Here is a 13,949-nt window from a genome sequence, read left to right on the forward strand (position 1 = left end):
GAAGTGTTTCTTTCACAAGAAATGTATAAAATTAGTGCTGTATTAGACTTACGGTACCTAATTTACATACTGTGCAGACGATAATAAACTCAACTTACTAGCCTAAAATCTCCGTAGCGTGTTGCCAGGCGGCAGAAAGCATATATATAATTATAATAAAGTTACAATAAATTAAGTTAATATATAATTATATATACAGTACCTAATTTATATATAATTAATATATAATTATATGTACAGTACCTAATTTATATATAATACTAAACAGACGATAGCAAACTCAATTTAGCCGCTCCGTAGCGTGGCGCAGGGTCGGAGGTAAGTAGTTCGGCTGCTCATCCACTATTGGTCCAGACTCTATCAATCTTCTCGCGAAACGACGTTATAGGAGGTACTTTATATGAAAGTTTCTACAATTTTTTCGCTACGTTATAGGAATTGTCGTTATAGGAACGTACGTTATAGGGGGTCGACTGTATATTGAATGAATATTTTAACATATATTATAAATTTAATAAGGTAAAGTTGAAACACTTGGTTCGTTTCTTTTTGTTAGAACGTAAAACAAACCAACGAACCCGAAATGTACATTTTGGTTTTATGAAGATTTACAAATTAAATAATTGTAGTTTGATAAGCCCCTTGGAACAGCAACAAATTAGTAGCTATTAATTAAGAATATTACACTTAAATATAATTCTGCGCTTTGCTATAATTACGCGACACAAATACAATTCCGTTTAACTTGGATTTATGCAGTTTGATTCATATGAGTTTCCTCGAGACTTTTAATGCTTCGCGTATAGATGTTACTCGAGTATCAGCTCGGAAGCCATTTTTACTGTAATGTACTCAACTTCGGTCTCCATCTTTGTCAATTATCTCGTATACTGATCCTCGAGTTTCCTCAAAATCTTTGTGTTGTTCCAGTATACATTTTTCCGAGAAATATTTCGATCTGGTTTGAAGAGGGTTATTTATTTCTAAAGAAACAATACTTATCTTAGAGAATGAAGATGCTTTCGTGTTTTGTAAGACATTTGATGATTATTTCGGAATCTCGTAGGATTGTGATGTTTCGATTCGTATAAATTCGTAAAATGGCTGAATACATTATAAAAGCCATCGCTACCCTCGCAATTACGCTTTATGCCGTTTTATAATAATTAAAAATACAACAGATAAGACAACGCGCAATTTTATTTATTAACTGTTTTATTTTTTAAATAAAATCGTAACAGCCCCGACTGGTTGCTGGATTTTTACGTGTCGAATGATTCTTTACTCTTTCGAAGGTTCCCGATCCTGAAAGAATATCAATTGTTCGACGTTGTTATTCAAAGAGCGTAGATATTATTCATTTATGTTCATAGAAATTTACCTGATTTTCAGGTTTCGATGTAAATTTACGTAGAAGCATCAATGGAAAAGCGTATACGATACACATTCCTCCTAATATGTATACCAAACTACGGACAAGAATAGCTTTTAAGAAAGTAGTCTTTAGAGATTTAATTTATATTAAATAATTATTTACCCAGTAAATCCTAAGTAATATACAATGGCGCTACTTAATAAAGGACCTGAAAAATTTTAATTTCTTTCTAATAAAATAGGTACGTTTAAGCGGAAAACATACAGTTTATAAACATTATAGACATGTTTTCCACTTAAACGTACCTATTTTATCCGTTACACACAGAATTACTTACCTAAAATAAGTGAAGCGCATAGTGCAATATCGGCGAAAGCGTAAACATCGCTATATATAGAAGTGTGACGAACATCCATTATGTCACCCAACATAGGAAACATCGAAGACTCCACCAATCCTGAATATACAATCAGTTTTTATAAAAGTTTTGTTGTAAAATAGATTTTTATTCACTAACCTATCCCAAAACCGACCCCGGCGCAGGGAGGAATCAGCAATTCGAATGTTGTCACCATAGGAATCTGCAAGATAATGAGAATTCATTATCTGATAACAGTTCAATTTATAGATTTAGTCCATACTCACACATATCGCACTTATTCCTGTGAGGATAAGCCCTACGGTCGCTACTAACCACCTTCAGATATTGATTTACGGTTATTTAAATTATCGACATAAAACAACCGGAAATTTAGTATTTACCTGCCAAATTTATGACCCAAGCGACCAAACACGCAGGTACCGATTAAATACAACACACCGGGAGGTGAAAAAGTGACGCCTTGTTGCCATTCGGGTGCATTCATTTTCTCCATCATCCAGACTGGAAGCGATGGCTCTAAAGCCGATAATACCATGTTAGATACTGTTAGAGATCCTATAAAAATGACACACATTTAAAAGTTTGTCACACATCGCTTTGTTGCGATTTAGAATCAGAATATCGAACTGATAAATCAATTAATTTTAGGACGGGTTAAGAATACTCCAGTTTCGAAAGAGTGGTTAATTTTCTTTCTGCCTTCTTACACTTACCTGTTGCGATGATGATATATGGGTCTTTTATAAGAGACACTATCGAAGAGGTGTTTGTTTTGACTTCTCTACTAAGTTTAGGTGGTATTGTTATTACCTGTAGCACTGAAAATATAATCATTAGTTAAATAATGTAATTTTCACACACGCGAAATGGTATGTTAAAATATTCAGCATATAAATCCTAGAAACATTGTTTATTCCAAGACACACATTCTTCCACTGAGATTACAGCTGTTAATATCCAAAATGGAAAGGCTTTTCCCATGAATTGGTACGTAATTCCTCCGAGAGCGGGCCCTATTAACATTCCAAGACCTACTCCATTTAATGCTATAGACATGGCATTACCTCGTTCTTTATCATCCGGATATATTTTGGCCAACATACCCATTCCTGTATACGAAAACATACACAAATCATTAAAAATGTCGCTCTTCTTATTTTGTAATTGTCGTCGTTAAGTGACATTTCGAAACTTACCGGCAGTATTAATGAAAGCAGAGCCGACACCGTGTAGACTTCTCGAAAAGAAAAGTATAAAGTAACTCTTACCTATGGCATAAACTAGAAATAAATTAATACGTGTTGATAAACTTTCACTTTTACAAACTGCTAATTAAAATTTATATGGCCGCGTGTTAAACTATCGCAAGATTTACTTGTTTTATAATAAAACTTTTCGTTAACTAAACAAAATAAATCGTTACTCGCGTAATCCTTTCGTTAGTAACAGTTGACTTACTGATAGTAGACAGAAGTATAGTTATGAGTCCGATAAATATAGGCACGCTGTAACCCATTCTGTAATTTTAAAAACGTATACATAAGACATGTTCCCAGATGATTCTCAATTGTACGAAAAATTTGAACATAAGTGTTTACCGGCAAAATTATTTACTTTTCAAGCATTTTTTGCCGTTGCAGCAGCCACCTTATGTTATGTAGGAGATTGCAAAGTATAGTTACTCTCGTACACCAATTTTCTGTCTCTTCCTTTTGCTATTTTCTTATAAATGTTGTACGAAGTTTATTATATATCACTACACCAACTTCTTTACGATAAGGTGTACGCGTTTTGGGATAGGGAGGTGTGATGTGAGTATCGGATTGTTAACGTAATGGTAATGTTCCTAATCCTTCGTGTATTCTCTACATCGTTGCAAAGTGTAGGTGGTCTGACGTTTAGAATCTTAAAGGCCACAACTTGGTTCTAGAATTGATCGCGTGAACAACTACGCATATACAATAGTGTAAAAGGATGGTTTTAGAAAGATGATTTCTTCTTCCTTTAGTCTTGTGCCTGGCTATCACTGATCTGGGGTCGACTTTTACCTCGAGCCCGAAAGGATTATCGTCGACCAAGTTTACGAATTCTTCGGTATCTGGTTTAGGGTTTCGGATGATGAACACGTCATCGATATTCCGTTTGTATAGTATGATATGAGAATGTACTATTATGTTTGGTCCGACATAGGACTGTCCATTGTGATCCTTCTTTGTTGAACATATACTTTTCATACAGTTTGATGACTAAGGGGGAAAAACGTATCAGTTTTACTACTGTTAATTTACAGGTAATGTTCTGTTTCTTCCGTTAACAATTTATAAAAACTTCCTTAATTAACACGCGTTTATAACAGACACATTTCAAATATTCCATTGTTAATTCGTACGTATCCCGTCGATGGTTGCCGAAAAAGCCGAAAACGTTTGAAAAATATACGATTTTGCTGGTGAAGACTTAATTGGAAATTTTACAGAATAATAATAATTATTTAAACGTAACTGTTATTGGAAATTATCATTTCAGTAATTATTCAGTAAAATCTTACCTATTTATAAGAAGTATTACAAAATAATTTGTTATAATTTGTACAACAAACTTAGAAGCAAACATGATTCCAAGCTCCGTATTTTCTTGTATTAATTGCGAATGTTTCATTTTTTCCCGATCTTCCTTTATGGAATCGCCGTTGTTGGCTTTTGTTTCAGAATTAATTAGAATGTTACGATTAATACAGGAGTCGTTGTGTTTACAACTTTCCATCGCCATCGTTGCGTTGTATTCGGGAAATACATCCGTATCGTTGTGTTGTAATTTATACAGATAATCGGGCATGATTGGAACTGAAAACAAAGGAAAATTATGCATTGTATTTTTTGTCATTTTTACGAAATTTTCTGAAAACTTAAAATCTATTCCATCGTTATTCAATACATTCGCTACATATATTCACTCTCTCGTGTAAACACAATTAAACTTTACAGCAGGCATCGAATTTTGTCACTGTAATTTCGACAATGCCGAAACGATACACTAATGGATTTGCTACCAACGTAACTATCGCGATTTTAGTCACTTACCCTGTACTCTCGAGATCTATTCGGATTCACCATACTCACCTATTATCATGCTCAGTATATTATCCAATAGAATGGCTGTAGCTACTGTGAATAGAATTACTCGTCGAGAACGTAATCTTTCAAAAACTGTTGTACAAATTCCAATAACCATTTTCCTCGAAAAAGATCCTTTTTATAAATGTAAAAACAATGAATCGAGTCAGTATTTTTAGAATTAGTGTAATCTTTTACGCAAATTTAAATACCGGGTCAGTCAAAAGTCCAGAAAAATTTAAAAACTCTTTAAAAAAACGCATTGAAGTACGGTTTGAACCGTAAGTGGGTTCGGACGGGCCCGCCACGTGGAATTTTCCGGATTTTCTCCACGTCAGTAACGCCCAAATAGGGGCCAGTTTCCCTTAGAAAAGGCCTCCCGGGAGATACTCTCCCTAGGCAGATGGCTCAACTGTTGCGTTGCCATAACAAAACAAAACAAAAACAAACCAACCCTCGCTCACTCATCTGTGATTAAAAGTATAAAATAATTAATCAATTAAAATACATGGAATTCTTTGAAAATACTAACCCGAAAATCTATAATCGAAAGAACTCTTTTTAAATGATGAGTTAACGATGAACAGAAATATTAAATATGTCATAAAAGTTATTAGAGACAAGTGTCGTCGTCATCAATGTCATCCGTCTCTATTAATATACATAATAAATTAGTGAAGTGACTGTCTTAAATACTTGTTCGAAACTCGTTATTTCGTCAAATTCGCAATAAAAAAAGAAATAAAAATATTTATTTGTTTAATTTGAATAAAAGTTATAAACTAACATTTATCCAGGAACAGGAGATCTTTCCAGCAGCGCATCGGTGCCGGGCACGCCCGGCAGCCCGGTGCTAAATTTGCGCAGACCACAATTTAACGCTAATTTTCTAATCACTCGCCGCGGAGAGTGATCAGAAAATTAGTGTTAAATGTGGTGGCGAGGTCTATATTGCTGTTAAGAAGATCCTGCATTGCAGAAACGTACGCATACGTTACATTAATTACTATTACTTACTTTACTTTTACGCAGCGCTTTCCAACATTTTTTATCACGGGACACTTACATAGTACGAAAGAATTTAGTACGCGCTTCGCTAAAAAAAATCAAAGGCTTACATATATTATTTACCGAAATTCTGTCACCCGCCGACCCATTTATTATAACATAAAACGGGGCATTCTTCTTCGACGTCTCTCATTTCCTTTACCCATCATTTCGCAGCGAATAGAATTTCGTTTTGTAGTAGTTTACGTTAAATTTACGCATAATATTGCGAAAATCTTTCCTGTCTGTAAGAAAATTCGGGAATTTCCTGCGCGGCTTTCGGAATGTCGAATTTCATCCGAGATGCTGGAATGATGCGCCTTATACATTATCTTACGTATACGAGTAAACCTTTGTTTTTCGGTGTTCAAATTCTGCAGAATAAGCGGAAAAATCATTATTTCATCATCATTAAACGGCCTGAAATCAAACTAGCAAAATCATTGGTAAAAAGTATTGCAATACATTCAAATTCGTAAAGATATTTAATATTAAATGAATGTATTCGTGATAAAATTAGTACATTTTATTGAAAATCACCATTTTTAGAGCTAAATCGAAATTACTTGTAATTCGTGCACAGAAATACGATGAGCCCATAATAATGGTTTTGGTTTGTTTGCTTTGGTTTATTTGGTTACGACAATGCGACACGTGGGCGATCCGCCGAAAGGGATGCCTCCCGGAAAGACCTTTATGGGAAACTGGTTCCTATTTAAGCGTTACGTACGTGAACAAAACTCGGAAAATTTATAATTTCCTAATTATAATATTGCTCTTTTATAGGAGCATTTATTTCTGTATTGCGGTTTTGTCTCGACAAACACGAAAATCTTTTATCGCGTATATCATAAAATTTCCATATTAAAGCGTCTACGCGGCGACACTAATGTCTAGATCTAGCGCGTACGCCGAAGTACCATCGTTTGGACGGTGTCTGGAATCGCGTATCGAGAGTAAATCTGGATTTGAGCTTCTCGAGTGTAGCCTCTAGCGTGGGACAAAATGAGGTCATTTTGCTGCACGCTAGAAGCTACACGCGAGAACCTAAATTCAGCTTAATTATGCTATGTAACGCAATAAATGTCGGTGTCGCGCGAACTGCGTTGTGTCGCGTGCGTTATATCCGATTTCTAACCTGCGCGAAACTTAAATTTTGATTTTTCTGTGTGAATGGGGGCTTAAGCGCCTATAACCCTTTCCTTTCGCAATAATATTCTGAAAAAAAAATACATTCGAATACTACGAATGCCTCCGATATCACGCCATACGTAGCCAGTGATCGGTACCTTCTACTAACACGCCCAAAACGATGACCGAATGGTTAATTGTAGCCCGCCACTCTGGGAAACTAGGAATCGAATCCGGTTAGGTCTGAAAAAAAAAATTCCAGGAATTTTTCGGTGATGGCCATGTCGGTTATGTCAAGCTCCACCACTTACTGCGGGTCTGGAAACCCATTACGGTTATCCGTAATGGGTTTCCAGACCCGCAGTAAGAGGTCATTCTAATATGGTGTTGCCAATTTTTAGAGATTGATTTTATTATTAGAGGTGGCAGGATTTTAGAGATCGCGTCGATCTGCGATCGACGCGATCTCTAAAATCCTGCCACCTCTAATAATAAAATCAAGCATTTCTGTAAAATAGGTGTTCGGTACATTAACCCCTTCCCTAGCGCAGACTCGTATTTGAATGACCCTCTAATAAGTTAAAGCTTAGCGTGTTTGGAGTATTATTAAAGTGGACCGCCAATTTTCCAGAAACCAGTTGGGCCATATAAGAGGGATATACTGTACTGTTTAAAATTTAAATAGTAAAATGTTTAGTTAACGATTTAAAGTTTCTTACCTGCACCTCGGGCAAGAGCTACTTAGGCTGTAGACAGGTGTGACGGAATTATTACGCGACGTGGTTGCTACTTATGCATTTTTTAATATTCGTATTCATTCATTCAATGAATATGGATGAGTGCGGAAATTACCGTACAATTGAATTTCAATTGTAGTAAGTACAATTGAAACGCGCGCCACCTGCCAGCCATAAATATAAACAGCTACTACAGTAGATAGGCCACGTGCCAGTAGTCGAAAATGGCGCAGACGGAGTCTGCTTTGTTATATCAATTAAACTTTGTAAGTTCGCTTACCATCTCGTGGAAAATAAAAAAGCGCAAAAGCCAAGAATTTTCGAAATCGTCGGAAGTTAGGAATGTCGAACACTTTCGTACCCGCCATTGCCAATACTTTACGCAGTAAGTACAGTACATCTATTAGACATTAATATTTAAATGGTACAAATCTAGGGCCGAGTGACGCGTTCGGGACTTTAACGGAACTGTAGAGCGTATCGATAGGAACAAAAAAGTCAAAGGAACCGTGCCAGTAAGGGCGATTTTTCGCGAGATATAGCCCCCCCAAAACGACACTATGTGAACTTTTTGAGACCCTCAAAAATGGGGTAAACTTTATGTAAATGCTGGGCCGTGTTCAGTAACGTAAAATTCTTGCTAAGTCGTTTCTAGCTACTGCGTATGTGCATATTTCCAATGAAAGATCCGTATTGTCGAATACGGGACCGCTTCCACCACCAAAATATTTGAACGGTGTAAAGCGGCCAGATTATAGGCTTTGGCGCGTGGGCTTTACAGAGCACCAACCTCGCGCGGTTAAGCTGGTAGATGCTATACACCAAAATATCGTATAACGCTTCCAACGATTCTATCCGGGGCCGGCACGGCTTCCCCATCGTCAAATGTCACCGCACGCCAATGCCGAATACATTTTAACGGAAGATAACGGTCCATTTCGTTGATTACAATTAATTTCGTCACCATCTGACGCAGCTTCCGTTTGAATAATTGCATTGGTTACTTCGTCCTTTTCCACCAGTTCGTTTGCCACAATTGTCGCCATCGTAATTTTAACTTCGCCCACCATTTTGTCCACTAAGAATAATTGTTCAATGGTGCTCGGAACATTCTTATCTTTGCCCAGTAAGCCACCGAGAATTCTAAATTAGGTGTTCCGCGTTACCGAACACGGCCTCGATTTACTAGATTTACTGTATCTGTTGTAAAATCAAAGATCTAGCGTAAATTAATTCGTATTTTAGTTTATTTTTCTTCTTTTTGTGTCTCGAACATAATCCATTTAGAAAATCCAAAGGCATTTTACACATTTTACAATATACATTCCTTCTAACTTACCTACCAATCTACATATGATACTCTGTAACTCTTTCTGCTCCGAAGGCACTAACAAAGCCTTTTTTTATTCTCGTCGTGGGTTTTGCCAGCCCACGGTGGAACGACCGGTGATTAAAAAAAAAAAAACGGGTCTCTACGCCCACGAAAAGTCTTGGAGTTGCTCTTCCGGATTCCACGCCGGACTCGCTGTTAATACCAGAATAGGCTAGCGCCTTAACCGCCCGGCATATTACCACCTAAACAATTCTCTTAGTGATAAAGTATGTTAGTCACGTCTTCTGTAGTCGCCGCTGAAATTTAATTTAACATATTTGAGGTATTAAACTTCGGACATAATTAATTAATTCATTAAGGCAAGATACCAACACCCCAACAGAATGGCGAATTACAGCGTACTACTATCATAAATTACCATGGTTTGCACCGCTCAAATCAAGATTTCCTCACTGTCCGGCATTTAGGCAGTGTGCCAAGTTCTTCCGGAGGGACTTTTTACGAGAAGTTGGTCCCTATTTTATTTAGGTGAAGAAAACTCTAGAAAATGTACGTAACCGGCCCATTATTGGCCCACCAGTGGCCGAGTGGATAAAACCAACGAACACCGGTAGTTGGCCGCGTGGAATTTTCTGGGTTTGCTTCACTTTAGGGAACCCGGAAACTCCTAAACTGGGGCCAGTTTCCCATAAAGAACCTCCCTCCCGGGAGGTATCTTCTCGGCCGTTGGCGTATACGAATAAACCAGCGTATCGGTTTTGTGGTTTTAATCAGTGACGGATCTAACGGAAAGAAAGACGACAAGGTAAACTTTCAAACAATATATTTGCTTTCTCATAAATTTACATAACCCATTTGGTGTTTTTTAGAATATCAAACAATAACAACACGATTACAATCCGTTGAATGCAGCGTTAATTTGCGGATGGCGACGAGGGGTATTTTTTTAAATGCCACGACAGGCCTATTTCTAGGAATTATGTACAATATTAACAATCTGAAAAATAAAACTTTACATAATTATTTTACATGATTTTAATACAACATCAATTTTCAACATTAATCATTTATAGAACTTTTTCGCAGTTCATTTTTTATTTTTGTTTCGTTTTCTTTCAAAAAAATAAATATGAAATTTCATTTGTAATCTTTTATTATTTTAAATCTTCACTTTTTAAACGAATTTGTTACATTTCGATAGTAAAATCGGTGATAAAAAATAAGTAAGAAAATATTTTGAATTTTAAATTTTCTCTAGAATAATTTTGTTCAAATCTAATGACATTGTTTGTATAAATAATCACATTTATTGTTGACGCCGATGTACACGAGCGACAAAGTTAAGATTACAACGAGCGCCGTCGTCACAGACAATTGGTTAAACCCGTATTGTCGTCTTCGTTTTCGGGCCCTTTACACATTTTCTACGTTAAGAACAGCGAGTAATTTTCAACAAATTCGAAAACAATTAGGACACGTAAGTTACACGACCGTAAAAGTCGATTCACACGAGCGACAATCAGCGTCGAGATCGTTGATAGGCCTTATCGTCGATACTCTTCGTCGTATTAATTTTATCGCTCGAGTATATCAATCTTAAAACGAATAACCAACATAAAATAATATTTATTTTGTCTTCTCGTATCGATGTCGGATGGGGTAATTAACACAGGCGAGTTTACTTCACCCATTCTTTTACGGGTTTCTCTTCTTCGGGGGAGTCTTCGTTGGTGTAGCTGATGTAGCGTATAGTCGTGTCGTTTAGAAGAAACTAGAAAAAACAAAGTATATTTGTAAAAGTGATCTCTACTTAATGCTTCAAATACTACATAATTTCGTGTTATAACGCTTAGTGTCCGCGAGATGAAAACAATGCACGCTTTCACCATAAATCGTCGGGAAGCCAGCCATCCTACTTTCCATCTCTTGTGGTTTAGATTAACAAAAACACCAATGTAGTATAAGATGTAGGGTAGCCATAATTATGTCTGTTGGAGGATGATACCGATACCTCGATGAGATGACCGACATAAGCGAAGGATAAAAACGATTTCGTCATCCGTAAAATCACATTGAAATTACAATTTTGAGCAACAAAAATACTGCGCTTCTTAAATCATAACAGAACGTTTACGCAAGTGTAAAAGAGAAAGTTAAAGGGCAAAGCGCTCGGGAAGAGAGACCACCATATAAAACTACGACTATACAAATATTTTTATTAGTTTAATATCCTTATGGAATGTACTCGGTAGCAGCATTCTCAAAACGACTACAGAAGAAACAAATAGAACATCTCCGACTTAGAAAAAGATTTACTCCTGAGAAATTATTTCATAGATTAAGCTCATTTTAAAACATATTCGCATCCAGTTTTGTTTAAATCCTTAAGGATTTGGCTGCGAAAATTGATTCTGTATATTATGAATCACGTTTCTATCTCAAGCAAATGCTCGGCTCTCATCAACAGTACTGTAATAAAAAAAAATACTTACAAATTTAGAAAAAATCCAATTACGGGTGGCCCAAAAATCAGTTACCCACTTTAAAACACTAAATTACTTTCGACTAATTATTCTACACTCGGTTTACTGTATGATTCGTGTTCGTAAGTTTACCCAGAACACACACGGTTAACTGAATTGTGGGCCATCTTATGTAATTTTTTACGTCCGTTAAAAATAATTAAATGTTTTACTTCATACCTGATTTTCATCTTTGGCTGGAACTTTTCTCAGTAGCAGCAATAGGGGAGCGTATAAAAAACATATTACCCCTGTCGTGTATACTAATCTGTATGTAAGAAATTCTATTTTAATTATCTCTTACGGAAAATTATTTCGATTTATCGAAATATATAAAAATCTTAACAAAACTTTACCCTTGAAATCCCAGGGTGTTCACTATGGCACTGCTCAGTAAAGGACCTACAAAATTCAACTCGTTAGTTATATAATAGAGTATTTACTCGATAGTATATTTGACTAATATTGTAATTTTATAGGAAATTCGCTCAATAACGAAAGAATAAAGTTTAAAAATAATTTGAAACTTCTTCGTATTCTGACCACAGCCTTATTTGTTTGGCCTCTAAGCAATAATATATACAGTATGAGAGGGCCTTCGCTCTTCAACAAATATTACTAAACCTAAAAGCCCGAGTATCTTAAGTTTTAGCTTTGTAGCACGAGGCCCTAAACTATAGCTTTAATGAGAGCCGAGGCTCTGAGAAACCTTTCATCCAACTACAGTTTATGAGTTTTTAACTTGTTATTCGCTACACAGTTTGGCTATAGGTAAGTTCTTACCGAAAGTAAACCCAACACAGAGTGCAACATCCCCAATTGCATAAACGCTACCGTAAACTGACGTATGTCGAACATCCACCAGATAACCCAGCATTGGCATCATGGAAGAATCGACCATACCTGTTGGCAGAAAACATTATTTTAATTAATTGAACAGAGTAATTTATTAATGTTTAAATCACTGACCAATTGCAAATCCAATTCCGGCATTGGGAAGAATTAGATGATTGAACGTCTTTGCCATTGGGATCTAAGAAAATTAATTGAAATAAGTTTACGTAACCCATGGTTATTCCAATAAGTGAACTATACTCACGCAAACGACGCACGTCCCGATGATGATGAGACCCACTAATGTTGCCAACCATCTGCAATTATATTGTGGTTGTCGGATTTAAATAATCACCGTGATAACTCTCATTTTTATCATATTACCTTCCCATTTTATGCCCCATGGGCCCGAAAATGTTGGTTCCGATGAGGTACGATATGCTGGCCGGTAGGAAAGCGGCTCCCTGCTGCCATTCTGGCGCACTCATCGTGTCCATCATCCACAGAGGGAGAGATGGCTCTAAAGAAGATATGCCCATGTTTGCGAAGGCCAAAGCTCCTGTAAAACACTTTAAATTAGCGATTTTTGGAATCTTTTCCATCTTAAAATATGCGGTGACGTTTTACCTGCCGCTATGAGGATGTAAGGATCTTTAACAAGAGTGAAGAGCGAAGTACCTTCTTGAGTTTCCTTCATAACTCTAGGTTTTAGTACAACTAACTGTAAAACTGAAACGGCATAAAAGTTAATAATTAATTCAATAAAACAATAACTGTATAAGACATTAAACACAAAATATTCGTGATAATTACGTCCGTCGAGTAATGCCAAAGCCGCTAGTATCCAAAAAGGAAAGGCCTTTCCCATGAATTGATACGTGACTCCACCGAATGGTGGACCAATTAACACTCCGAGTGCCAGACCACCTAATGCTAAAGCCATGGCGTTACCTCGTTCTTTATCATCAGGATATACCATGGCTAACATACCCATTCCTGCCAATGAGAAACGAATTCCGTGAAGTAATATATATATATAAATTAAGTTATAATAATTTGTTATTATTAAGATCCTACAGACAAATATATTCTCTGTTTATAGGGCCCTACAGTAACATCTATGTAGGATAGAGAAGAGTTGATCGTCTACTAAATTACTCTCTGCTTTTAAGAAATAGAAAAATTAAACAGTAGATATTTATTAAATATGCCTTCTATAGTATACATTATGCCCAGTTGTTTATTTTCTAAATTTTGATTAACTCGTAGATACGTTTTTGAAGCCTCAAAAGTTGTTTAGGGCCTCTGAGATCCATAACGCGTTGCTGACTTTCACTCTTTCATCGGTTGTACTGTTTCGAGAGTGCGAAATTGTCAAATGGTCGTGAAGATGATGACGATTGTGGGTAGGACACGGAATTATAAATTATATTGTGGGTAGGACACGGAATTATAATTAATTGTAACTAATAATC

General features: G+C 36.3%; 1 protein-coding gene across 1 annotated transcript in view; it reads right to left on the reverse strand.

Annotated features, from left to right (window-relative positions):
• Positions 1–1,281: 1,281 nt before the first annotated feature.
• LOC111623745 (synaptic vesicular amine transporter-like) overlaps positions 1,282–13,949 on the reverse strand; it is a 29,296-nt gene continuing 16,628 nt past the window's right edge. Inside the window, exons 6-27 of the mRNA XM_023366442.1 lie at positions 13,102–13,203; positions 12,859–13,033; positions 12,740–12,791; positions 12,610–12,673; positions 12,424–12,543; positions 11,997–12,042; positions 11,821–11,908; positions 10,801–10,889; positions 8,678–8,928; positions 4,877–5,005; positions 4,306–4,600; positions 3,216–3,274; positions 2,954–3,037; positions 2,684–2,866; positions 2,471–2,575; positions 2,138–2,312; positions 2,021–2,072; positions 1,893–1,956; positions 1,713–1,832; positions 1,538–1,583; positions 1,382–1,469; positions 1,282–1,305 (exon numbers count right to left, since the gene is read on the reverse strand). Coding sequence (XP_023222210.1) covers positions 1,282–1,305; positions 1,382–1,469; positions 1,538–1,583; positions 1,713–1,832; positions 1,893–1,956; positions 2,021–2,072; positions 2,138–2,312; positions 2,471–2,575; positions 2,684–2,866; positions 2,954–3,037; positions 3,216–3,274; positions 4,306–4,600; positions 4,877–5,005; positions 8,678–8,928; positions 10,801–10,889; positions 11,821–11,908; positions 11,997–12,042; positions 12,424–12,543; positions 12,610–12,673; positions 12,740–12,791; positions 12,859–13,033; positions 13,102–13,203 — 2,411 coding nt within the window. The remainder of the gene's footprint in view (positions 1,306–1,381; positions 1,470–1,537; positions 1,584–1,712; positions 1,833–1,892; positions 1,957–2,020; positions 2,073–2,137; positions 2,313–2,470; positions 2,576–2,683; positions 2,867–2,953; positions 3,038–3,215; positions 3,275–4,305; positions 4,601–4,876; positions 5,006–8,677; positions 8,929–10,800; positions 10,890–11,820; positions 11,909–11,996; positions 12,043–12,423; positions 12,544–12,609; positions 12,674–12,739; positions 12,792–12,858; positions 13,034–13,101; positions 13,204–13,949) is intronic.

Source organism: Centruroides sculpturatus, unplaced genomic scaffold, assembly GCF_000671375.1.
Source record: "Centruroides sculpturatus isolate CEXI.00-Female unplaced genomic scaffold, Cexi_2.0 scaffold372, whole genome shotgun sequence".
NCBI lineage: Eukaryota > Metazoa > Arthropoda > Arachnida > Scorpiones > Buthidae > Centruroides > Centruroides sculpturatus.